General features: G+C 42.8%; 1 protein-coding gene across 9 annotated transcripts in view; it reads right to left on the reverse strand.

The window, feature by feature from the left end:
* The window catches only part of HORMAD1 (HORMA domain containing 1), a 920,105-nt gene that overhangs the window by 633,652 nt on the left and 258,606 nt on the right, over window positions 1-27,847 (reverse strand). For all 9 annotated transcript variants that reach the window (XM_078670957.1, XM_078670959.1, XM_078670964.1 and 6 more), the window contains 2 exons: window positions 9,200-9,220; window positions 9,082-9,108 (listed from right to left, as the gene is read on the reverse strand). In XM_078670957.1, the coding sequence (XP_078527083.1) occupies window positions 9,082-9,108; window positions 9,200-9,220 (48 nt within the window). The remainder of the gene's footprint in view (window positions 1-9,081; window positions 9,109-9,199; window positions 9,221-27,847) is intronic.

Here is a 27,847-nt window from a genome sequence, read left to right on the forward strand (position 1 = left end):
GGCGACGTCGACGAAGCTTTAACAAATGACTGTTGCTTTTTAATCAGTACAATTGACGACAGTGGCTTACCCATCGTCGACGATTGGGTGGTCGTCGTCATTGAAGCAAAGGCGGACGATGCCATCGTCGTTGAAACCGTCGTCGTCGACGTGGAGACATATGTAGTTGTTCTTGAAGAAAACGTCGACGAAGTCGTCGACGAAGACTGCGATGGCTTTTTGAAGGTTGCCGGTTCCTTCACAGACGTGTCTAATCTTACCTCAGAAGACTTGGAAGTAGTCTTTTTGTGAGGGACGTCTGAATGGCCAGGGGAAGCCTCCCTTGGCCTCTTCAAGGACAGTTTCGAAGAAACTGAAGCCATGTCACTGCCTGCCGAGGAAAGCACATCATCATCTCTGGTCTTAAGCCTGTTTAACCAGAGGAGCAGTCTTCCTTCTCTATCCTTAAGAGTTTTGGTAGAGAATGTTCTACAAATCCTACATTCCTTGACAGAATGATCCGGATAAAGGCAGTAGAGACAAGTCTCATGCTTGTCATCATTGTGCAGTCTCTTCTTGCCACAAGAGGAGCAGGCTCGAAATAGTCCTTTTTTCTGTTGTTCAGCCATAGTAGAAGTGAATAATCCAAATTTTCAGTTGAAAAGTGATAAATCCAAGAAACCTGAGGAGAGCTCAGGTGGGGACTCCCTAGCACAAGGTGCGGTAGAAAATCTGAGAGACTGAGGCTCCTGGCAGGAAGGTTCTAGAGGGAGGTGGTAGCTGATTGGCTACCTTCAGGATTTTGGTCCTTTTTACAAAAGGACATAGATAGGCTACTAAGGCAAGACTCTTAGGCCTACTTTTCTCTATGTATGTCTATAGGACATTACTTTTCTATTACCGGGGCTCCCATCTCGACGACGGGGAATGATTCAGGCATGTGAATCTATGAAAGACACCCATAATACTGGATAAGCAGTAAGGCATTGTGGTCAGACTACCTGTCTACATGGAGGATCATAGGAACCCCATGCATTCGGAGTTTGGCAGGGAATAAATCCATGTTTTTAATGATTTTCTAAATTTTTGCTCAGTTGCAGATTGACGCAGGAATGGAGGTAACTTATTCCATGCCTTCGCTCCAATGACTGCAATGGATTTCCCTCCTCTAGTCGTCATTTTGAACCTGGGGACACAGAGCAAGTTAGCTGTGGAGGACTTGAGTGCTCGTGACGGATGATATTGTCTGAAGTACTTTGCCAGATACAGTGGGCCATGATGGTGGAAGGCTCTGTATGTGATGGTAAGAACCTTGAACAGGATGCGCTTTTGTACTGGGAGCCAATGTAAGGCATCCAAAGCTGTAGAGGCCGAAGATTTCCTAGGCAGTCTAAGGACCAGCCTGGCGGCTGCAAGCTGGACCATTTGAAGTCGGTGCAGGGCTGATTTATTTAGCCCTGCATACAGACTGTTACAATAGTCCAGCCTGGATGTTATTAGAGCTACAGCTACCGTACGTCTGGCACTCAGAGGGAGAAGATCCAAAAATTTCCTGAGGCTCTTGATGATACCAAAACATACCCCTGCTACTTCTTTGGCTTGTTGGTTGAATGACAGGGTATTGTCAAACTTAATGCCTAAATTTCGAGCAGCATTGATGGTCCTTGGGGGGGCTTCTACTTTTTCGGGCCACCAATCTTGTGGCGAGAAACAGTTATTAGGACCAAAAGGGATAATCTCAGTTTTTGCCGAGTTGCATTTTAGATGGTTGTGTGACATCCACTTAAAAGTTGCTGACAGGCATTCTTTCAGTGTTAGTTCTGCATTGGATTGATTTTTATCAAGGGTCAGAACAAGCTGGGTATCATCAGCGTAGGCGATAGTACTGATGTTGTAGGAAGAGATTAGTTTTAGTAGGGGAACCATATATAGGTTGAATAGAGTGGGGCTCAAACTAGAGCCCTGCGGAACCCCTGTTTTAATAGTTTTTTCTTCTGAAGAGAAGTCGCCCAACATAACAATCTGGCGCCTATGTGCCAGGTAGTTTTTAAACCATTCGAGCATGGTTCCTGCTATGCCTGCATTGGCAAGGCGATGTAAAAGGATAGCATGGGATACCGTGTCGAATGCTGCAGAAAGATCTAACAGGATCAGGACAACCAGTTTGCCCTGATCCAATGCAGCACGGATGGTTTCGGTGGATGACAGGAGTGCAGATTCGGTGGAATGGTGGGTCCTGAAACCTGCTTGACAGGGATGCAGAATGTCGTTTTCTTCTAGAAATGCCATCAGTTGTTTGTTAGCATAGGATTCTGTAATCTTGCAAATGGCAGGGAGAAGAGAGATGGGACGTAGGTTGGACAAAGTTGTGGGGTCTGGTAGCGTCTTTTTCTGTAACGGTTTCACCATCGCTACCTTCCACTGTGGGGGAATCTCCCCTGATTGGAGGGACGAATTAATGATGGAATTAATACAAGGGTTAACCTCCTGTATTATGGATTGAAGGAGCGTAGGGGGGCAAGGGTTAATGATGGAATTAATACAAGGGTTAACCTCCTGTATTATGGATTGAAGGAGCGTAGGGGGGCAAGGGTCCGAAGGGGATCCAGATTGCAGGGCAGAGATTCCCTGAAGAGATTCATCTAGACTAATATGGCCAAATTTTTCCCATCTGGGATGATGGGGGTTCAGGTCAATTTCGCTTGCAGACTCTACTTTCACGAATTGGGGAAAGTCTTTTGTGAGCGTATCTATTTTTTGGGTGAAGTAGTTGGCTATGTCGTTACACAAAGTCTGAGACGGGGGAATCTCTTGGGTTACGGTTTTAGGCTTAGTGAAGCTATTAACAATTTTAAAAATTTCTTTTTGTTTGTTGTTAGCTGCTTCAATGCGAGAAGTGAAGTACTTAATTTTTGCAGCTTTAATAGAAGCATGATATGATCTCCTAGCCTTCTTATATCTCTCCTTTGCGTCATTCTCATAGTTCCGTCGTCATTTATGTTCTAAAAGTTTAACTTCTACCAATTGTTCTTTTAGTGTGTCTAGGAACCAGGGAGCGGAAAATCTCCTTTTTCCTATGGAATCTCTAGTTCTTTCAGGATTTCTAATTTTATTTCCGATCTCTTGTCATCTATTTCTAAAAACCTTTGGTAGTCTATGGTAGTGTTCCCTGAAAGGGTAGGTTTACTTTCCTTGGCCCAGCTACTAAGATCAGGATGTTTCATAATTTTTCCCCAAACTAGGTAAAGTTTTCCCTTTATTTGCTACCTCCTTTGACATAATTTGACTCCCTGTTAATTCAATATTAAATTCTATAAAGTAATGGTCCGTCCAAGTCTGTGGTATGGGGTTATTTACCGTCATTTTATCTAGATTGGAACTTATACAGTCAAGGGAGTGTCCCGCCTTGTGAGTAGCTTCAAAAGTCCTGAGCGTTAATCCCAGCACTTGCAAGTTTTCTTTGAAACTAGAGGCGTAATTGTCATTGGGGTCGTCTAAATGGAGGTTCAGATCACCAACAATAGTAAAGTTGGCGTATCTGAGGATCAGGTCACTCAACACTTCCCCCACGCTAGCAAGAAACTGAGTGGGTTGGCGGGGAGGACGATAAAGCAATGCTCCCGAAAAGGTAAAGGTGTCATGCACTTGTATGCAAAAATATAGGCTCTCAGCTTCTTCAATGTCTGGAAGTTCCCTAATTGAACATTTAAAGGTGTCTCTATAAATGATGGCCAGACCACCTCCACGCTGTTCTACACGATCTTGTCTGCAGATAGAATAACCACGGGGTACAGCATGAACTATGTCTGGGTTAGACCACTCACGAAGCCAAGTTTCTGTGATAAATAGGCAATCTAACTCATTTTCGTTGACCAGATCAAATATATGAAGAGAGTTTTTGCACATTAAGCGTGCATTTATCAGACCGCCTTTCAGATAGATGGGTTTCTCTTGCTTACCAATGGGATCGTAGGGTTTTAATGTGTGTTTACAGGCAGGACAGCTAATGGGGCCTGCCCACTTATCTACGTTGAGAACATGATTGCAGTTGGTATAAGATTTGTTCAAGGCTAAGATAGTATCTCTAGATAGATGAGTCACCTGTGCATAGTGGTTGGCCCTTGGCCCGTCCTCGGCACGGACGAGCGCAGTCGGGCTGGACTCTGGCTCGACTCCGGCGCGACTATGGCGCGGTCGCTGCTCGCGGTCGCTGCGCGACGCAGTGGCCATCTTCCTTTGTAGTCCCTTCGATAGCGCAAGGGCGCTGGGACTTGTAGTTCTGACCTGAAAACGTGAGGGGGCTGATCACGCGTCTCCGGCCACAGCACCTAATCGTCTGTGAGCTCGGAGGGACACGCGCTGTCAATGCGGTATGTGATTTAACAAATGGGCAGTATTAAAACACAAATTGCGCCGCAAAAAAAAGCAATCAATAACACAATAATTTTTAAAAACACGAACAGGCTATCACCCGGCTTCCGCCTCAGGTGTAAAGGAATATTTATGCGCAGTAGTCAGAGGCAATATGGTAGAGTTTTTCCAGGCTTCTGCCGCCGATGGAAAGAGGAATCTACTAGATCTAAACGATACAGATTCAATTAAGAGCCAGCCCACCATAGTCGCAAGCCCTATGATAACGGAAAGAGGAAGGTTTTAATGGCTTTCCGGAATGCCAGCAGATCCTCCATTCCACGGATATGGACCGGTAAGGAGTTCCATAGCTTGGCTGCCATGACCCGGGTAGAGCGACCGCCAATACGGCAGAGTTTAGTCCGTGGTACGATCACCAGATGCTGTCCCAGCGAGCGCAGGCTACGCTTGGGAGCATACGGGATCAGAAGTGGGCGCAATAGTTCCGGGCCCCCGGATTTTAAGATCTTAAACGCCAGACAGAGAGCTTTAAACTGGATCCGAGAATTAATCGGAAGCCAGTGCAGCCTACTGATCGTGGCTCTAACAGAACGCCGGCGAGGAAGTCCTACCAAGGTTCTGGCAGCCGAATTTTGGACTCGTTGGAGTCGCTGTATCTCGGCTTTATTAGCCCCCAAGAGAAACACACTGGCATGGTCCAGACGCGATAGTATCGTGGATTGGACAATAAGCTGCCAAACTGCTGAATCAAAGAACTTCAGAAGAAGATTTAAGCCTCTAAGCAGGCCGACACATGTGGCTGCCACTCTCTTCGTGTGGGTCTGAGAGCTAAGTGATGAATCCATCCAGACTCCTAAGTTCTTAACAAGAGTCTTTGGCACAGGCATAGTACCGAGCGAGGCCGGCCACCAATGCTCGTTCCAAAGGGAGATGTTCTTCCCTGCCAGTAGGACCTCGGTTTTGCTTGCATTAAGCTGTAGACAGTTGTCAGCCATCCATTGGGCTACTGCAGCCATCCCGTCTCTGAACCTCGTGGCCGATGTGGATGGCCCTTCAGCTAAGGTGATAACAAGCTGGGTATCGTCAGCATATGATACCAACGTTAGGTCCCATGCCTTTGCCACAGCCACGAGAGGCTGCACATATAGATTAAACAGAGACAGGCTTAGTGCAGAGCCTTGAGGAACCCCCTGACCGATGGGATGGGATTGAGAAAGGAACGGCGGCGCCGATACCCGGAAAGATCTATCCTGCAGAAAAGATCTGAAGCACTCTAAGGCGGTTCCCGTGATTCCTACTGTCTCCAGACGATACAGAAGGATGTCATGAGACACCGTATCAAAGGCAGTGCTAAGATCTAATAAGATCAGCGCTGCACTCTGACCGGCGTCAAGGATCGTCCGTAGATGTTCAGTTGTGGCTAGTAGGGCGGACTCGGTGCTGTGGCCTAGTCTGAAGCCATTTTGGGACGGATCTAGAATATCATTAAGGTTCATGTATTGAGATAGAACATTGTTTACATGAGCCTCCGCAATCTTCGCTACCCACGGGAGAAGGGAGATTGGTCTGAAGTTTTCTGACTTTGATGGGTCCAGCATGGGTTTTTTGATGATGGGGGATACCCACGCCTGCTTCCAGGCCATAGGAACTCTGGCCATGGAAAAAGACAGGTTGAGCATATGACCTAGAGGCTGCTGAAAAAGCGCCAGAGACTCGATGAATTGTGCCAGCCTCATAGGGTCCGACGGAGAGACAGATTTGACTTTCCTGCACAGTCTGGCCAACTCTTCACCAGAGATCTCTGGTATAGCTGCCAAGATGGAACCGCCAGCCTTAGTGCTAACAGGGGCAGATAAGCCTGGGGGACACTGCGGAAAGGACTTGTAGATTGTTTGCACTTTTTCCACAAAGAAAATCGCGAGTTCCTCACACTGTTGAACAGATGTTATACTGGATGCAGTGGCTCTGTTTCTCTTGAGCTCCTGAACAATTTTAAAAATACATTTAGTGGGATTGGAACTAGCTTTAATTGCTTCAGCGTAGAACATGGCACGTGATGATTTTTGGCTTCTCAGTTGGTAACTACATGAAATAAAGTTATAGTGTGTACTGGAAAATTCCAGGAAGGTAGATTGCAAGAAAAGCGATCCCTAGTGTGCCGACTAGGTCATTAGTGGATCTGCTCTAGGATGACCAATGAGATAGGGAAAGTGTTGTGTGTTTGCTTCAGGGGAAGGTGGGGGGGAGGCAATCTGCTTCTTGCCTAGCCACAGGACCATTGTGACCACCATCGCCAGAATGCAAGATCAATGATCGGAATCACTCTCAGTTAATTTTGTTTGGTGATTTGTAAATATCATACAAAAATAAATCTGCCTCTGTTTGCCAATGGCAGTTTTAAACTTTCAGAAGCCACTTCAACTAATGAATGAAACTCTGTGAGGTCATCCGGTGCCAAGTACATTAGTAGCGCGGACAAAGGGGATGGTCAATGGAAAGACACAGTCGTTCTATTCTCCACCAAACCTGCAAGCAAAGTAATGCAGAACTTCACAATCCATTTTTAATTTCTCCTTATCTTCTTCCATCATGTCTTCTGATAGTCACATTGAGAGGCCATGAGTCAATGACAGCAGTTGTTGAGGTAGCTATGATTGGGGGGTTTGCTTCAGTTGAGGTTGCTGTGGCTAACATGGGGACAGCTGTGGAGCAGGGGTACTTTTTGCAGTGGTAGTGGTGGCAGCGGTAGAGTAACCTGGACCACTGGTCAAGGCTGACAGGGAAACCTGGAGTACAAGTGATTTGTTGAAAGTCCTCTACAAGATAGGGGAAATCTAAAGCACAGGCAGTTGTATCATCATCAAAGTAAGGATCATAATAACAATCATAATGGGGATGGGTATACTAACATCTGTTACCCTCTTCATGCTCGTAGTATGGACATTGAAGATCAGTCATTTGGTGATCTCTTGATAATCTTTGTCTTGAAGGCCTCGGATGGGTTTTGTCTCTTCTTCAACAGCCTCTTGGCATTTGGTCCTCAGCTGTGTCAGGCTGTAGGTTCAGAGTTGGAGATTTTTGGCAGTGGTTGAGATGATACCATTCTCAGTGAAGTCAGTTGTGGCAACACAACTATATTAATGCTCTTGGTGAACACAAAAGTGATTCTGGTCTTGAGGGACTTTTCTGAAGGTGCTGTCAATAGTGTATTTATCGACCGAACTATCAGTTATGAAGGTGCTTCTGACGGCATCACGGTCAAGGAGCAGCCAGCATTGACTATGGATATTTGGGCAATCGATGAGAAACTGCCACTAATGCTAATTATCTGCCGGCGGAACAATCTATCCTGTAAAGGTCACTGGCAGGGGTGTCACTGATTGTTTCTTTGTCAATGGTGTTTAAGTGGCCAACTTTGCAAAGACACCGCTGTTCAAGTTGACAAGGTAGATGCAAAGATTGACAATGTTTTAGCTCTTGATGCAGCCATCAATGATGATTCATTCTTGTTGGAACCACTACATTGTTTAGATCATGTCAGGAGAAAAGTGCAGTATCTAACACCTTTGTTAAATATGAATGTTCTTTTTTAGTGCACCTTTTATAGAAAGCTGAAAGAGCAGTATCTTCTCATCATCGGAGAATTGTAATAGTCTTGTTCCCATGGCCTTGGCCCTTTGCACCCATATGAGGGAAACAACCTTTACAACGCAACTTTTACAACGCACTACCATTACAACGAAACTTTTACAACGCAACATCCATTACAATGCATGCCATTACAACGCAACCATTACAACGCATGACACTACAACGCATACCACTACAACGCATGTCATTACAACGCAGTCATCCCAACGCATACCATTACAACGCATAGTACCCTTACACTATCCAACACTTACCCTACTGTTGCACCCCCTGGAGTTAGAATAGTAATTTTTACCCCTACACTATCCAACACTTACCCTACTGTTGCACCCCCTGGAGTTAGAATAGTAATTTCTACCCCTACACTATCCAACACTTACCCTACTGTTGCACCCCCTGGAGTTAGAATAGTAAATGTTACCCCTACACTATTCAACACTTACCCTACTGTTGCACCCCCTGGAGTTAGAATAGTAAATGTTACCCCTACACTATCCAATACTTACCATACATGCTATGTAATGGTATGCGTTGTAATGGTATGCGTTGTAAAGGTAGTATGCGTCGTAATGGAATGCGTTGTAATGGTAGTTTTGTGAAATGCGTTGTAATGGCATGCGTTGTAATGGAATGCGTTGTAATGGATGATGCGCTGTAAAAGTTTCGTTGTAATGGCATGCGTTGTAAAAGTATGCGTTGTAATGACATACATCCCCATATGAGGCGGTGGCCCTCTTTCATGGTCTTAGAAGAGAACATCCTGCTTATGTTGCAGTATTTGGATGCATGGTTGTGCCAAATAGACCAATTTAATCAAAAACTACCTTTCTCAAACAGGAAGCACAAAAGTCTTAGTAGAATTTAGCAACATAGCCTAGTTCTAATTTTTCGTAAACAATAGTATGCTAAAATTGCATATCTACTCACATAAAAAAAAAAATGTTCTAGATAAACATATGACATGTTCTTTACAAAATCGGTGCTTACAAAACAACAGGTTTGACAAAAGCAATTCATGAATGTAAGAAAAACAATATACAGGCCTCAATATATTCATATATTCAAAGAATGAATGCATACCTGTGGATCTTCTGGATTGGTGTATATCTAATAGTTTTAAAGGGAATTTGATTATTAGTGCTAGCTAATTCAATATTTTGGAAAAATGTTCTGAATCAAGCATTTTAAGCACACTTACCGCCAAAACAACCATCCGGAGCTATGACAACACAAAAGAATAATGGAAAGGTTTTAATTTTCATTACAAATATTTTTTTTTACATTAAAACTCTTTACATTCTATGTGATGTATTGCCTAGCATAATCCCATGGGTAGTCAGATTACGGATCGAGTGAGGATAACCCACCGAGTTACCAAAAGTTACCAAAAGGTTTGCTCCCCATAAATCCTATACTCTTGCTTCTTCAGCCACTTCACTCACTCTTGCTTCATCAGCCACTTCACTCATGTGCATAGGTTGTCCAAACATTGGCATTAAAACTTAAAACTCTTTAAATTCTATGTGATGTATTGCCTAGCATAATCCCATGGCTAGTCAGATTACGGATCGAGTGAGGATAACCCACCGAGTTACCAAAAGTTACCAAAAGGTTTGCTCCCCATAAATCCTATACTCTTGCTTCTTCAGCCACTTCACTCACTCTTGCTTCTTCAGCCACTTCACTCATGTGCATAGGTTGTCCAAACATTGGAGAGTATTTTAGGGCCAGTGTCATTTTTTATTCACACGCACGAGAGCACACACACACACACACCCTCATTACACGCAGTTCCAGTCCCAACACATCTAGAAACGCCTAGTAAACCCAGTTCTACTCTTCTGTGCCTATAAGTGGACATGCATTATGGAAATATCATCATGGTGAGAATGGATAGACAGTAGTTTGACCAAAGGGTCTTAAGGATTAAGGACACCCTTTTAGGATCTGGAGGCCAAACTGTTGTGATGGAGGAGGGCTATCTCCGCGGCCGTGCAATTACCTATTTACCATAAATAAAGATCTCCATCAGATGGGATTATTTTGTCTAAGATTGTTCTGCTTGACAAACTGGGAGCACCTTAGGTCAAAATGGTCAATGCCATTTCCTCCAGGCAAGTTGGCTGGGTCTGCATTTGTTTATTTATCAGGAACAAGCCCCAAAAGAGAAAAGTGTTGCCATCGCTATATATTTCCAGCTTGGGCCCACCACAGCCTACATAGAATGTCCAAGAAGGAGAAACAGTGGGGGAAGCTCTATCTTAATTTGGGTGTGGCTTCCAACATCGTGGAGATGTGGTCCTGCAGCAGCTAACCAGATAAAACGGTGTGGTCTGTAACATAATCCACTACATAGCTCAAATGCAGCTTAGCTTCAAAACCGCAAATGACAAATTAACACCGCCAATAGATGCAGATCTACAATGTTATTTTTAAAAGTTAGCATTTGCAAAAACATTTAGGAAAAAATATAAACCACTATATTTAGTTACATCTACAGTAGCATGTCGTGATACCCCTCTCCCAATATTGCACTTACACACACACATACACACGCAATAAAAAAAGAAAGACAAATCGTGATTAAAATAAAATATGATGAAATAAGTGGCTGCTGATGGTGTTCATTTCCCATTCGAGGTATTGAAAACGAGCTGTGCTCAAGCTATGTAATGTATTTTGTTACAGACCACATATTATTTATTGTTACGGCTTCTAATCGTTTGTCTTTGAATCCCCTTCCTACTATCTAAATCTGGGGTGCCCCTTTTTTAAAAATTATTTTACAACTGCTGACAAGGTGTTTCCAAATGCATTGCTGGCTGAGGCTCTGTCATTAGAAACTTAGGAGGTCCCATGCCACTTAATGAGGACGTTGAACTACAAGGAATGAATATGGGAAATTGTGATTTTTGCAAATGTCTTGTTACCACACCTCTAAAAAACCGCTAAAAGTAAATATACTTATTGAAACATCTTTGGTCCGTGCTTGAAAGCAATGTTGCCTTAATTATTTCAAAGTAAAGTTTTCAAAACACTGTGATAAAAAACTGCTGCACTCATATCATCAGCTGTCTCAGAGTTAGCCACAGCCTACATCAAACTGCAACAATTCATTGAAAATTAATGAAAGATGCAGCGGTAGTGATCATCTCATTTTATAATAGTTTGCCAATTACAAAAAATAAGACTAACTACCCCCCACTACTTCAAGTGTTTCCACTTCCTCAAAGGCTTGCATGGGATAAAAAAGAAAAAAAAACTCCACAATACTATATGTAGTGCTTCCTGTCTTACTAGTTAATTTTTAGGTCTCGTGGGCATTGGAGCGCAAAGCGCTCTGCGAGAGATATTGTTAGAAAAAAAATTCTAAAGGGGACTCTAAGCCCCCCCCATCTCTTTTCCATTGGGTAGCGTCAGCATTTATGATAAACGCTGGCTTCCCATTGGAAAACAGTGTTTTTGGTTGCCGCCCTGTCCGTTTTTTGGACGGCCCCTCCGGACACCATCGCCTGCTTTGCGGCTGCCTCGAAGACTTTTCTTATCTGTTGGTTTATTTAACAAGCAGATAAGAAAAGTCGTCAGGACAGCTGTGAAGCAGGCACGGAGCGCAGAGGCGCACAGGGTCACGGGAAGGACAGGGGGATCCCGGCAGACTCTGTGTTTTGCACGGGCAGCCCACCCCCTCGGAGCACACTATACAGAGCCCAAGCCAGATTCAAATTTGCGTAATGTCATCATCAGTCTAGAGGATTGTCATATTTCAAGATGCAGCAAGCTGAGAAAAGGTAGTTAACCATTTTGCTCAGAACTCTTGACAAGGCAAGGCAGTTTTTGCTTTCTCACGCATCTTTATGAGACACTGAATGTTTGCTACGAGGTCCGTAAATCGAAACCAAATTAAATTATCGGCACACACCACCTATCTGACTTTTACATTTCATGTATACCTTCCTGCCATAAAGTTCTGACTCACCTTTTGTTTACCAAATGCTTTTTATTAGTATTTTGTACATGCTTTCCATCAAAATTCTACTTGAACACCTGCATTTCTATCAGCCATTTTAGTATAAACTTATTTACATTGTATTAACCCCCTAAAACAACCTAGCGAACTACCCTCTGAAAGACCACCCCAGAGATAGAGAACCAGGTCAGCAGAGCCACTCTAGAGCCAGAGAACCAGGTCAGCAGATCTGCTTTAGAGCCAGAGAACCAGGTCAGCAGAGAGCTCTAGAACCAGAGAACCAGGTCAGCATAGCCGCTCAAGAGCCAGAGAACAAGATCAGCAGAGCTGCTGTAGAGCCGGAGAACCGGGTCAGCAGAGCTGCTTCAAAGCCAAAGAACCACGTCAGCAGAGCTGCTCTAGAGCCAGAGAACCAGGTCAGCAGAGCCGCTCTAGAGCCAGAGAACCAGGTCAGCAGAGCTGCTTCAGAGCCAGAAAACAAGGTCAGCAGCCGCTGTAGAGCCACAGAACCCGGTCAGCAGAGCTGCAGTAGAGCCAGAGAACCAGGTCCCCAGAGCTGCTTTAGAGCCAGAAAACCAGGTCAGCAGAGCCGCGGTAGAACCAGAAAACCAGCAGAGCCGTTGTAGAGCCATGGAACCAGGTCAGCAGAGCTGCTGTAGAGCCAGAGAACCAGGTCAGCAGATCCGTTGTAGAGCCAGGGAACCAGGTCATCAGAGCTGCTCTAGCGCCAAAGAACCAGGTCAGCAGAGCTGCTTTAGAGCCAGAGAACCAGGTCAACAGGTCCGCTCTAGAGCCAGAGTCACAAGGTCATAGGTCAAGCGCTGTCCTCCCAGGTGGGTTTGTAAAGCTGCCACGTGGAAGAAGCACATATAAAACCGGAACAGCTGAGCAGGGGCACTTTCAGACTTCTGTGAAGGTGCCATTGTGCTGTAAAGCCAGCAAACTGTTTAAATGGCTCCTTTTCATCTTGGCCCACAGCAATGTGAATGGGTCATTTGCACACCTCCGTGAAAAGCATGGAGTTTCCCCAGCTGTAAGATTTTCTTGCAGGTTTTAAAGGCAAAATGTGAAAGAGTATTTCGTGTTTCTCTCACAGCAGTGAACACATGCTAACGTCTCCACTCCCCACCGACATTTCGAGGAGATAACTCCCATTTTAGGCCCCTGGGTCCGGTCAGCATGTATAGAATTGGCATTTTTTCTGATGTTATTGTTTTTTATTTACGTCTGTAGAACACCATAGACTGTGCAGGTTGATGGAGGAGTTGCTCTTATATAAACAGTGTTACAGCAAATAGCTTGGCATCAAAGAATACTTGTTTTTCTTTCTTTTTTTCACTTTAATGAGCCCGGGCCGTCTTCACGGACACCGTGCTACGCAAAGCAATAGGTGTTGCTTTTGGTATTGTACATAACATTGGCAAAAGGCAGTGCCATTTACAATGCCAATAACTCCAAAACTCACAGTTGCGAGACCTATTGCATTGTAAATGCTTGTTGTATTTATTACAGTTCGCCTTGGGGGGGGGGGCACCAAAAGCTTAAGCCAGAAGCGTGGCTCTGGCACAGCTCGGGGTCCTCTTGGACGATTGACCTCAAAACAAGTCGAGTTTCACCGGATGCAATATGCCCTTATCTGAGCATCCTGTAAAACTTGGTAAATCTCCTTGTCGAAAAAAAGGCTAACGTAGTCGGTGTCTGTTGTGAAGTGTTCTTATATCCTTGCAAGTAAACAACAAAGGGTCCCTTGGGGTGTACTTACTATTCAAATACTGAAATGCTCGACACTTTCCTTATACATACTTCACATGACACCAGTGGTAACAACTATAATGAAACTTTTGCAAAGGTAGACATAAGCTCAACAATATAGAATTATATAAAAAACGCCTGTTTTATTCATGAAAAAAGACAATAACACCACACTAATTTAGTGCATGACGTACATCACATGTGTATAAGAACAATTAATAAAAAACCCATGTGCAGAAAATTTGTGAACAAAGGTACAGGAGAAATATGTAAACAAACGAGGAAGAGGTGTGGCGCCGCGGCCAGGGCGACTGACTCCGGAATCTGGGGATCACGGTTCGATCCCCGGCACCGGCGGCAGGTTAGCCCAGCACCATGTGACTCTGGGCAATAGCTTGCTTAATCTTCCCGACGGCCCCCAGCGCCTAGAGACCCTTACGGGTGATTGTGCGCTTTACAAATGTGGATTTTAAAGACAGCCCCCTATGTCTTTTGGATAGTCAATTCATAAACGTTTGGATCAACTGGGAGTTAGAGTATCCTATTTCTCCGGAAAAGTTGACCAATCAGAATTTGACTTAGCGAAAAGAGCGTCGACGCGTTTCGGCAGTATAGTTCACTTAATAACCGCCTTCTTCAGGACATAAACGAATGAATTTCTCCTTGCAATTAAAAACAGCATCACCTATTGTGAAAAAAACATCATTTTATAAAACTATTCATAATACATAATTTAAAACAGTTGAGAATATACAATTGATAAACAGCAAAAACTCGAAATCTATATATGGCCACCAAAGCACATCTATATTGCTATCTTAGTCACCCATTGTTTTTAAACTCTACTATAAACCACCCTCGATGATATGGTGACTAAATATCCATTTATGACAAATAAAAAAAAAAAGAATTTTACAAAAAGGGAAGATGACAACCTAATCACATTTGCAACTGTTTCATCATAGTTCTAAAAAACTATCATTCCTCATGCACACTGTAACATGCATACGCCTTCAAACATGATATAGAGGTCTCACCTATGCCTCAGCATATGGATGAAGAGAATTTTAATGCTTGTGCAGCGCTCGCTTCAATGATTCAGAGCTGCTGGAGTACACTGTCAATATCAGAGAGATTATTGAAACTTAAATGGAGGAAAAACCTCCAAAGTTGGCACACTAAATTCTTCAAATGAGTGCCAAAAAGGCTAATAATTCTACTAATTGTAGAGTTATGTAACACATACCTGCTGAGCTTGGTATTCAGTTTGCGAGCTCGCGTTCTGGAAAAATGCACTCTCACACTTCTGGGATAGTGTAACTTCTAAAATGCCTGAAAGGACATATATATATCTATTTGGTATAGTCCCTCTGGTTTCTCATCACTTTATTTAGTTAATCGGTAGTCACATATATACCTTAGATTTGTTCTTGGGATCTTTCCCTGCTTCTGTTTCCTAGCCGTAATGTTTAGATCACTGCTCCTAATCAAATTTCTTGGTAGCTAATGGATATTAAAAAGATATTGTATTTATTCAGAAAGAGTTTTATGTGAAGGCTAGATCATAACATATCTCTCTGTCAAGTACTCTTAAGCTCTGTGTGTAGTATTCCACACAGAGATAGGTGTTAAACGAATTCTCACCTTATGATTCTTGTTCCAAGAAGATTTTGAGGTGTGCAAGCCTCAGCCTGGGGTAAGTTTGCTCGTAGCTACATGTTACCACCCATCACAACAGGCACATGGAAAAGAAGTGGGAAGATAGTTTCAGAAAAAAACTTTTTAATTACATGTGTTTATTTAATCCGTATTTCCCTGTTATCTTATAAACCTCTCTCTACCATTAGGTTTACCAAGTCATTTATCATGCTTTGTGTTGTCGCCATATTCACGTAGAGGCCCGAATCAGAAGGGAAGATACTGATAGCCTCTACTATTTGAAGCTAAACTCACATGCCCTTCAAGGGGGCTACGATTTATACATTCACAGACTCGTATATATTCACGAGTGTTTGAACAATATTATATTTAAAGAAGTATCCATTTTTTAGACACTTATCTTTAGCAGAAGCGTTATTCTTAATAGACACTCGCAGTCGCTAAAACAAAGTCTCTGTTATCACCCAGTGACTTAAATTAAGGTATGGGTGACCCATATGCAATACTGTCCTTCCACTATCCTGGCGCAGCATAAATCTAGCGTACTGTCACCCATTTAAGTGGTGGAATACAGACAGGGGGACATGGTGGCCCACAGGCTTCTTCATCCGCTTTTTTAGAGAACCGCCCGAAAAGAGGAGGCAGACAGGATCGGACGCCATATCAATACAGGGGTCAATATCAGAGAAACCAGCATCAAGAATATCAATCAGGTCAGAGAGGGAACTACCAGCACAACCAAGCACCTCAGGAGTATCCAAACACGCGGAGCAAAGGGTACCGACGATAGACACAGTTGAGACTTATACATTTCCCATTATTAAGTTGTCCTCCTATACTCTTAGCCAAATAGAACTAGAAGTATTAGAAAAGGGGTTCACCTTCGCCCCAACCACCAGTGTTAACAAATTTAACCTAGAAAAAGATTTGAAAGCATTCTTTTGCAAGATTAGACTTAAATACTTCTTTGAAAACAGGGAGTACACTCCAACAGAAAATATATCAGGTCTTCGTGAAAAATCTACCTTTACCCCAGCCATCATACAAGTCAGTAAAAACATAGAAATTTTTGAACGGGTGGTAGAATCCAAAATACGACACATCACTAGAGTAGCCCACCAAGACACTAACAACATGTCGAAAGAGATGAGGGAAGCCATGATAGGCCTTACGAACAACTTGGCCCTAACCATCAAGCCCGCAGACAAAGGCGGTGGGGTGGTTGTATTCAACACAGGGGATTATGACAAGAAAATGTATTCTTTATTGGAAGTCAAAGAGCACTATTTAAAAGTATCTTTTGTCAAACTGGAGGGATTAAAGAGAGAAGTATTACAAAAAAATTAATAAGGCTTTTGAGGAAGGATGGATCTGCCAGGCAGAACAGAAATTTCTCTATAATGATAATGCTAGGATACCAGCCATTTATGGCCTTCCAAAAGTTCATAAAAATCCAAAAGACCCCCCCCCATGAGACCTATTGTCAGCTGTATTGGGTCTCTATTAGAGCCACTCAGTCAGTACGCTGACACATTTTCTTAAACCATTAGTAACCCTTCAGAAATCGTTTGTTCGCGACGCAGCCCACATTATCTCTATGATAGAGGGAATACCATACCATGCTGACAGCCAGATTCTGGTGACCCTCGACATAGAGGCATTGTACACAAACATACCTCAAGACAGTACGATAGGAGTTATTGAGGAGATCCTTGAGTCTGCTGACTTGAAGGGAGCGAGTCAAATATTTATACTGCAATGTATCAAATTAGTCCTCAAAAACAATATGTTTTTGTTTAAAGATGAATTGTTCATTCAACACAAGGGTACCAGCATGGGAGCCACTTGTGCCCCAAGCTTGGCATGCCTTTACGTTGCCAAATTTGAGGAGAGGCATGTCTTCAATGAGGCCGCGCCATTTTCCGGAAACATCAAATTATGGCGTCGCTTCATTGATGATATCTTCTATATCTGGGAAGGAAATCTGGAGACCCTAGAAGAATTCCTACTATGGTTAAATTTGGGGGATGAGAATCTGAGATTCACAGCTGAATATAATGTCCACTCTGTACATTTCTTGGACATTACGATTAAAGATACAGATGGAGTGTTGCAGGTGGAGCTATATACTAAAAAGACCGATAAGAACACCTTTTTGCACTACAAAAGCTACCATCCTAAGTCCCAACGAGATAATGTTCCTTTCGGACAGTTTCTTCGATTAAGAAGGAACTGCACCCAGATGGATGACTATTTAAAACGCGCTGAAATACTAAAAATCGGATTGGCCGACAGAGGCTATCCCAAGAAGTTAATCAGAAATTCTTGGACACGTGCACGGTTCTATAACCGTGACAGCATGTTAGATTTTAACCAGGCGACCAGAACAACCAAAACCAAGGTAGATCAACAACTGGTATTTGTGAGTCAATTTTCGAATATCAGCAACAAACTCAAAAATGTAATCCATGCAAATTGGAATATTCTGAATGAGGACAGAGGGGTGAAAATGCCTAGACCCATCTTTGCATTTAGGCGGAATGAGAATATACGTAACAATCTGGTACATACCTATAGGGAACTTGAACCTACCACCCAAAAAACCATTACGGGTACCAAAGCAGTGGGGAACTATAAATGTGGAAACTGCTCTATCTGTGAAAATTGCTGTGTGGCAAAAACTTTTGCTCACAACAACTATCACATTATGGCTAGAACCCTAAACAACTGTAGAAGTAGCAATGTGGTATATCTTATCCGTTGCCCATGCGGACTTGCTTATGTTGGCGAGACCGGTCGAGAATTGCGACTGCGCCTGCTTGAGCACAAGTCAGCATTAAGAACGGGTACAATCAATGCACGCCTGGTCGATCATTACAGCAAACTTAAGCACAAACCAGAGGAGTTCATCTGGTTCGTGATTGAGAAAATCTCATGATCAAGGAGAGGAGGTAACATAGAGATGAAACGTAAGAACAGAGAACAGTGGTATATATCTAAGCTAGATACTGTAAATAGGGGACTGAATAACAAAGAGGAATGGATGAGAATAACCCTGTGATGATGCCTAGTATTGAGCTGTCTAGTATTAAGCTAGTGGAAGGATACATCTTTCTGTACAAGCTGTAATTGAGTAACTATTTAGTGAAGATAGAAAAGTAATGGAATCCCTCTTGTGCTGTGGTGTTCCATTAAACAACTAAAATGTTAATACATAGCTTATTGCTTGGAGTGATTATATACCATAGGGGTAGATCATCATATGTGACCACGACTATCTAAATGATTTAAACATTATGCAGGCTGCACCACTGATGTGTATAACCTTAACACCTTATTGCATATTGTAGTGTTGGTCCACTTATGTCAGTCGGAACGATTGTTTAGGACAACATTTTTAACATCTCGTAGAAATCCTTGCGATTTTAATAGTACTCAAGCCATCTAAAATCAGTGTGACGGCGCCCGTTACTAAAATTATACACTATGCAGGTTGCACCATGAATGTTTAAAATATCAATGTTTAACTACGTTAATCGTAGTCTTGGTGTTTCCTAATGAGTCGCAACGAGTCTTTACTACGGCTTTCTGAAACATGAAGCAGAAAGCACTGTAAGCTTTAATAGCACCGAGGGTCATTCAAACCCAGTGCAATAACGCCCTTCTTTTAGTTTTGAGAACACAATCATGCCCGCCTGCCATCTATGTATAATTAAAGGTCTTGGCTAGATTACCGGCAGGTAGTGTCAACTATTTACTTTAAACGTAAAGTTTTTTCGAGAAACTCTCTTTAATAAGAAAAAAAGTTGCCGATGCGGTTTACTAAGACGTTTCCTAGGGAACATGGGCCCGCAATATTGACGTCATGGATATGATGCGCTTTAAAAGAGCCGGTGCATCAAATCTAGTCCTTTGTTGGTTTCCGAAGATTGTATCGCGGAACTAGTGCCGAGGAACGCCTTGTGGGGAAGCTTTTCGTCAGACTTTAAAAGGTACGGGTCACATTTGATAGGATAATCACACATTCTCTATGCGGATTAGACTTAAATGGGTGACAGTACGCTAGATTTATGCGGCGCCAGGATAGTGGAAGGACAGTATTGCATATGGGTCACCCAGACCTTAAATTAAACCAGTGGGTGATAACAGAGACTTTGTTTTAGCGACTGCGAGCGTCTATTAAGAATAACGCTTCTGCTAAAGATAAGTGTCTTAAAAATGGATACTTCTTTAAATATAATATTGTTCAAACACTCGTGAATATATACGAGTCTGTGAATGTATAAATCGTAGCCCCCTTGAAGGGCATGTGGGTTTAGCTTCAAATAGCAGAGGCTATCAGTATCTTCTCTTCTGATTCGGGCCTCTACGTGAATTTGGCGACAACACAAAGCATGATAAATGACTTGGTAAACCTAATGGTAGAGAGAGGTTTATAAGATAACAGGGAAATATGGATTAAATAAACACATGTAATTAAAAAGTTTTTTTCTGAAACTATCTTCCCACTTCTTTTCCATGTGCCTGTTGTGATGGGTGGTAACATGTAGCTACGAGCAAACTTACCCCAGGCTGAGGCTTGCACACCTCAAAATCTTCTTGGAACAAGAATCATAAGGTGAGAGTTCGTTTAACACCTATCTCTGTGTGGAATACTACACACAGAGCTTAAGAGTACTTGACAGAGAGATATGTTATGATCTAGCCTTCACATAAAACTCTTTCTGAATAAATACAATATCTTTTTATTATCCATTAGCTACCAAGAACTTTGATTAGGAGCAGTGATCTAAACATTACGGCTAGGAAACAGAAGCAGGGAAAGATCCCAAGAACAAATCTAAGGTATATATGTGATTACCGATTAACTAAATAAAGTGATGAGAAACCAGAGGGACTATACCAAATAGATATATATATGTCCTTTTAGGCATTTTAGAAGTTACACGATCCCAGAAGTGTGAGAGTGCGTTTTTCCAGAACGCGAGCTAGCAAACTGAATACCAAGCTCAGCAGGTATGTGTTACATAACTCTACAATTAGTAGAATTATTAGCCTTTTTGGCACTCATTTGAAGAATTTAGTGTGCCAACTTTGGAGGTTTTTCCTCCATTTAAGTTTCAATAATCTCTCTGATATTGACAGTGTACTCCAGCAGCTCTGAATCATTAAAGCGAGCGCTGCACAAGCATTAAAATTCTCTTCATCCATATGCTGAGGCATAGGTGAGACCTCTATATCATGTTTGAAGGCGTATGAATGTTACAGTGTGCATGAGGAATGATAGTTTTTTAGAACTATGATGAAACAGTTGCAAATGTGATTAGGTTGTCATCTTCCCTTTTTGTAAAATTCTTTTTTTTTTTAAATGTGTCATAAATGGATATTTAGTCACCATATCATCGAGGGTGGTTTATAGTAGAGTTTAAAAACAATGGGTGACTAAGATAGCAATATAGATGTACTTTGGTGGCCATATATAGATTTCGAGTTTTTGCTGTTTATCAATTGTATATTCTCAACTGTTTTAAATTATGTATTATGAATAGTTTTATAAAATGATGTTTTTTTCACAATAGGTGATGCTGTTTTTAATTGCAAGGAGAAATTCATTCGTTTATGTCCTGAAGAAGGCGGTTATTAAGTGAACTATACTGCCGAAACGCGTCGACGCTCTTTTCGCTAAGTCAAATTCTGATTGGTCAACTTTTCCGGAGAAATAGGATACTCTAACTCCCAGTTGATCCAAACGTTTATGAATTGACTATCCAAAAGACATAGGGGGCTGTCTTTGTTTACATATCTCTCCTGTACCTTTGTTCACAAATTGTATGCACATGGGTTTTTTATTAATTGTTCTTATATACATGTGATGTACGTCATGCACTAAATTAGTGTGATTTTATTGTCTTTTTTCATTAATAAAACAGTCGTTTTTTATATAATTCTATATCTCATTTGTGGGAAGGGGACTGAGTTTGACGAAGAGAGCATCCGTGGGTGTCTTGGGGCTGTTTTCGAATGGTTTCAGCGAAACAGCCTCAAGTGCAACCCAGATAAATCGGAGGTGCTCTTCTTCGGGTGTCAGTCTGACCCGAGCTAGCAGGAGTGGTGGCCGGTGAATATGTTCCCTCCCATGTCATCTTCTCTGATTGCCAAGAACTTGGGGGTCAAGATTGACAACGGCTTGACGCTTAAGTCCCAGATCCTTGGATTGGCCGGCACCTGTTATGGCCACCTTAAAATGTTACGTAAGTTCCTCCTCCTGCTCCCGATGGCGCATAGGAAATTACGGTCCAGGCCCTCATTGGTTCGAGGCTGGACTATTCAAACGTCTTATATTTGGGTTTGCCCGAATACCTTCTCCAAAGACTACAGGTGGTCCAGAACTCGGCGGCTCGGGCCATTTATGGCCTGCATCGCCGAGCGAGAGTTTTGGACCTTTTACATTCTTTACATTGGCTGCCTATTCGGAAGCGGATTGTTTTTAAAGCACTTACGCTGGCGCATAAAGCATTTCATGCTGTGGGAGCTGAATATATTCAGAAACGGCTTCCCTTCTACAAACCGGTTAGAGCCTTAAGATCGGAATCTCTCTGCCTTGCCGTTGTCCCTGCTGTCAGGAAAGCAAGGTGGGGGGACGCTCCTTTAAACGTTTGGCGCCCCAGCTTTGGAATGCCCTGCCTTTGCCGCTTCGCAGTACATCTAATCTGCTGGCCTTCAGAAAGGGTCTGAAGACGTGGCTCTATGGTCAGTAATTTGTTTGCTCTCTTTCTCCTTCGTGCTTGCCCTCTGCAGTTTGTTGTGGGTTAGAAAGCGCCGGGACACTCTTCGGAGTAGCCGAGCGCTATATAAGACACCCATAACATAACATAACATATTGTTGAGCTTATGTCTACCTTTGCAAAAGTTTCATTATAGTTGTTACCACTGGTGTCATGTGAAGTATGTATGAGGAAAGTGTCGAGCATTTCAGTATTTGAATAGTAAGTACACCCCAAGGGAACCTTTGTTGTTTATTTGCAGTATTTGAGCTCTATTCCCTTTGGGTCTATAAGGAGCCACTCTCTTTAATTTGGTGATTCTTATATCCTTGACCAAGGTTTGTGCTGTTTAACTCTCTCAAAATTATAATATAGATTCAGCCGATCACTGATGCTCTAATCGTATTCAGAAAGAATTAAGGGACATTCATTAACCTTTCATGGCTCAAAGAGATACCCAACTGGTGGCTGAATTGCACACAATGAAACTGGAAAATTTGGGATCAATCCCAGTTTCTCTGCTTGACCAAATCCTAGGCAAATACTTTATTTCACAGTGCCTCTTTTTTGTTCATTTGGTTCATTAGAACACCTTTAAATGCACACATAACAACTGACTTGCCTTTTAGTTTAACTTTAATAAAACAAGCATTTGCAATGCAATAGGTCTCGCATTAGGAACGTTTGAGCTATTGGTATTGTAAATGACACTTTTTTTTATGTATGTGTTGGGTTTTGAAAATAGCAAAATTAATAGCTTTGTCATTTACAATGCCAATAGTTTTAACTTTCGCAAATGTGACACCTATAGCATTTGTAATGCAATATGTGTTGTATTTACGTGACTTAGATGTATTGATATTACAAATACCAATGGCTTTTAATTTTTTTAAATAATTAATACATAAATAAGAGTTATTGTAATTTATAATGGCAATAGCTTAAACTTTTGTAAATAACTTTTGTGAAGATTATGTTCAGTGTATTTTATTGTGACGAAAATCCAAGAACAGAAGTGAAATATTAACATCTTTTTGTGACATTTGTAATAAAGCTTGAAACATTGAGAGAACATATTTGAACCAGTTGTTGTTGAATGGTTGCACAGATTGATGCTGTGGTGGCTCTGAGTGATGTGGTGGCGCTGAGTGATGTTGTGGTGGCGACGAGTGATGTGTTGGTGGCGACGAGTCATGCTGTGGCGTTCAGTGATGTTGTGGTAGCGCATAGTGATGTTGTGGTGCCCTTGAGGGATGCTGTGGTGGTGCTGAGTGATGCTGTGGTGATGCGATAGATAGATAGATAGAGTGAGGGCGACAGATAGAGGGAGGTCGATAGATAGATAGAGTGAGGACGATAGAGGGCGATAGATAGAGTGAGTGCGATAGATAGACAGATAGAGTGAGGGCGAGAGATAGAGTGAGTGTGATAGATAGAGTGAGGGCGATAGATAGAGTGAGGGCGATAGATAGAGTGAGGGCGATAGATAGACAGATAGAGTGAGGGCGATAGATAGACAGATAGATAGAGTGAGGGAGATAGATAGACAGATAGGATAGAGTGAGTGCGATAGATAGATAGACAGATAGATAGATAGAGTGAGGCGATAGAGTGAGGGCGATAGATAGATAGATAGAGGGCTATAGATAGAGTGAGGGCGATAGATAGAGTGAGGGCTAAAGATAGAGTGAGGGCTAAAGATAGAGTGAGGGCTAAAGATAGAGTGAGGGTTAAAGATAGAGTGAGGGCTATAGAGTGAGGGCCATAGATAGATTGAGGGCCATAGATAGAGTGAGGGCCATAGATAGAGTGAGGGTCATAGATAGAGTGAGGGCTATAGATAGAGTGAGGACTATAGATAGATAGATAGATAGATAGATAGATAGATAGATAGATAGATAGATAGATAGATAGATAGATAGATAGAGGGCGATAGACAGATAGAGCGAGGGCGATAGGGTGAGGGCGATAGATAGAGGGCAATAGATGTGTTTCAAATTAAGCCCTAGGAAAGGACAGCGCTCTGACACCTTTGGGTAAAGTCTGCGCTTTATAAAAATGCATAAATAAATCTGGTAATAACATGTTTCAAGGAGCGCAGTAGTCTAATTCGACTGTAGGTGTTGGGCTGGTACTTAAAATGCATATGTACACTGTTTGGCAGACCACTCTGTCCTTTGTGCCTTGGTGTCACTGCACCTTCTGCGCCACTAATCCATACGCTTCAATCTGAACTCTAAACTATGCCCATGCTCCTAATAAGATCTCTGCTAGCAGATGTAACAAAGCCAGTATTTAGTTGTAGTTTAGCCGATATTGTAACAATATTTTTATTTAGATTAAAGCCACATTGTGTATACTTTATGTGCCCTCCATAACATAACCTGACAAAAGGAAGAGAATCTGTGAAGCTGAATACATTGCATTAAGCTTCAAAATAATATGAACACAGGCACTTTTTTTTGTTCACAAAATAATGACTAATAAAACAAGCACCAACAATACGGACAACACTGTAAATTTGCTTAATGTATTAATAAAGTAGACAAAATGAAGCTTTAACATATCACATGTCCACTATTGGGAGTTGTAAACACCCCAATTGTTAAATAACAAAGCAAGAAGCTAATTAACGCGGCATGGCGCCAGGCGCCAATTAAACACGTGCTGTTGTTTAACACTAGATGCTAGCCGTCTTTATGACCACTACGGCAGGCACCACAAAGCAGCAGTCTTGGCAACTACGGAGCACGTTAATTTCTATATTTGTACATGCCAGTGATGACATAATATAGAGCTAAGGGTAGAGCAAAGGGGCACGATGTTATAGTGTAATAGTAGTGATGGCGGAGGTACAGCGGAGAGCACGGTGTTGTAGTGTAATAGCAGTGATGGCAGGGTAGAGCGAAGAGGCACAGTGTTGCACTGTAATAGCAGTGATAACGGGGACACAGCAGAGGGGCACGTGGTCGTAGTGTGATAGCAGTGACAGTGGGAATACAGCGGAGGGACATGGTGTTGTAGTATAATAATAGTAATGATCTGAGTAGAGCTGAGGGGCATGGTGTAGTAGTGTGATAGCAGTGATGGCAAGGATACAACGGAGGGGCACAGTGTGGTACTGTGATAGTAGTAATAGTGAGTGTACACCTTAACATTCTCGTTTTTTTATTAATAAAGCATAAAACATGCACATACTATTTATATGTATTTAGCATATTGTTAAAAAAATATTTAAACACAATCTTGGTGTAAGCTATACTGTGCAGTATTATTCAAATGATGTACTGTAGAAGCTAGAATTATGTGCTAACTACCATGTTTTGCGCAGTAACTACATGAAATGTTATGAATAAGCAGTTAAAAATATCGGGCGTGCAAGGTAAACAAAGTACGTCTAAACAAAGTTTATGAAACTGGTAAATAGATGCAAAGCAAGTAAATCTTGGGAAGTTATGAAAACAGTAATTAAACTACTTTGTATTGTCCTGAAAAACTTTATTGAGACATTTAAAGGACAAAAAAGCATTGCTTGTGTGAGTGGCAAAGCAACAATAACAAAGCAATGCATATATAGTGTGTTCCTCACGTTAGTTTGTTCATTTAAATTAGTATAAAGTGTAACTGATAAGATTAAATAGTAGAGCAAATTGGCACGGGGTCCTACTGTGTTAGCAGTAATGGCGGGGATAACGCAGACGGGTACGGTGTTGTGATGTGATAGCAGTGATGGCGAGGGTAGAGGTGAGGGGCACGGTGTAGTAGTGTGATAGTAGTGATAGCGAGTATACAGCAAAGGGGCACGTGGGGTTCTGTGATAGCAGTGATGTTAGGGGTAGAGCCAATCAAAGCCTTAACATATATTTACGGCAGGCACCGCAAAAGGAGTACTTTTAGCAAAAAAGAACCGCAATATCCAACATTCCCTGCTCACCCAACTAAGGATAGTCACATCCCATCGGAGAACAACTGCACAGCCAAAGATATTTCAGCTGCAGGATGTAGAGTCTCAGAGGTAGACCGGTAAGGTGTGTGAGGAGGGCGGGGTAAGGAGACGGTGGCGTGGCAACCCGGTCCGCGAACGTGCCACGCCCCCCCTCCCCGGAGTGGGGGGGGGGGGATGGGTTCCCCGGGAGTAAACTAACAAAAGTCCTTTGAGTCCCCGGATTTGAACATATGAAAGGCTCTCTCTCAGTCACCTGCAGGGAGGGCTCCTTCCCGGGCGTGAAACTACTTCAGTGCCGGGAGATATAGCTCACACTGCTAATTTAACGGCCTCGGGGCGCGGCTTCTGAGAAAACAACGTGTCAGGGTGCTACAGACGGGCCAGGGGTGACATCTGAATAAAGGGAGGACAGGCGTGTCTGCTAGGAAATGTTTAACGCCTGCAAAGTTGTACCCCTTGAAATAATACATTTATGATGAGTTCCTCAAGAAATGGGCTAAGGGACAGGTGTAGGTCCCTGGTCTTCAGCCTCACACCAACAACCCCCTGCCCCATGTCAGCCGCTATTTTGACTGCTGTTTGCCCCTCTCGAGGTATTTGTTATATAACATAATGCTAATTGAACTCCCAGTAAATTAAGAAAACCAGTACTTCCCTATAAAACAAGCTTGTGGGTCGTGTTGAGAAGCTTGGAGCACTGAGGGTGGAGATGAGTGTTCTTTAGAGACAGGAACAGAAGACGGGTTTAGCCAAAGGGGGTAAGGAAAGTGAAAGCGAAAGCATGCAACCTCACAGGAATACACACACAGTCCTTATGCACTGCACATGCGTGCAGCCAACTTTGCCTGGGGCATGGAGCGCGCGGCAGTGTCCGGGGCTCCCGTGAGCTGAGGGCGCCCGCGTGTTGTAGCCCGTTCGATGGAGGCATGGAGCCCTCTCGCAGAGACGCTCAGGTGATGTGGCGGAGTGACGGAGCCTGTAGCGGAAAGAGCCCGGTGAGTGGGGGGGAGGTGGTGTGTGCACGTGTGTCTGTGCGCGTGTGTCTGTGTGTGTGCGAGTGTGTCTGTGTGTGCGCGTGTGTGTCTGTGTGTGCGTGTGTCTGCGCGTCCTGATCCATTGTGTCAACAGCATGCCGGAATCGGAGCGCGTGTTCACGCGCGCGACCTGATCCGATTCCGGCATGCTGCGCGTGCCCACCTCTTGTCTCCTGGGAAGCTCACTCCACGACTATAGGTCTCGCTGCGACATCGCTTCGCGATGCGTCACAGGTGCGAGACCTAAAAAACCTTGTCAATACAGAAATATAGTCTGATTTGCTATTTTTTAAATAATTTTGACTACACCTTCTCAAATTTGAGCATGATGTTCGTTTCATTACAAAAAGTTACTTACCTGTAATCCTAGTTCTCTTCCAGGGGTATACTCAAAGTCATAAGCACTGACTAGTCCTGCCCACGTGCGCGGACCCCGGAGCATACAAAAATGCATATATACACACACATTACACATATATATATATGTTTAAGGAAATAAAAATATGAAGTACCCTTAACTATACATTGGTGAAAGCATTTCTGTAACATAGAACATCCATGCTTTAACTGTTTAGACATAGCCTTTATTTTCAAAGAAAAGGCAAAGTAATAGAAGGCATGTTAGCCCATAGGCTGCAAGGATAAACCACAACAGTATAAAACTGGTGCTGTGCCTTTAAGACCTCCAAGACCTTCATGCTCTTATCATGCCCTCACAGGTGAC

This window comes from Lissotriton helveticus, chromosome 12 (genome assembly GCF_964261635.1).
Source record: "Lissotriton helveticus chromosome 12, aLisHel1.1, whole genome shotgun sequence".
Classification (NCBI taxonomy): Eukaryota; Metazoa; Chordata; class Amphibia; order Caudata; family Salamandridae; genus Lissotriton; species Lissotriton helveticus.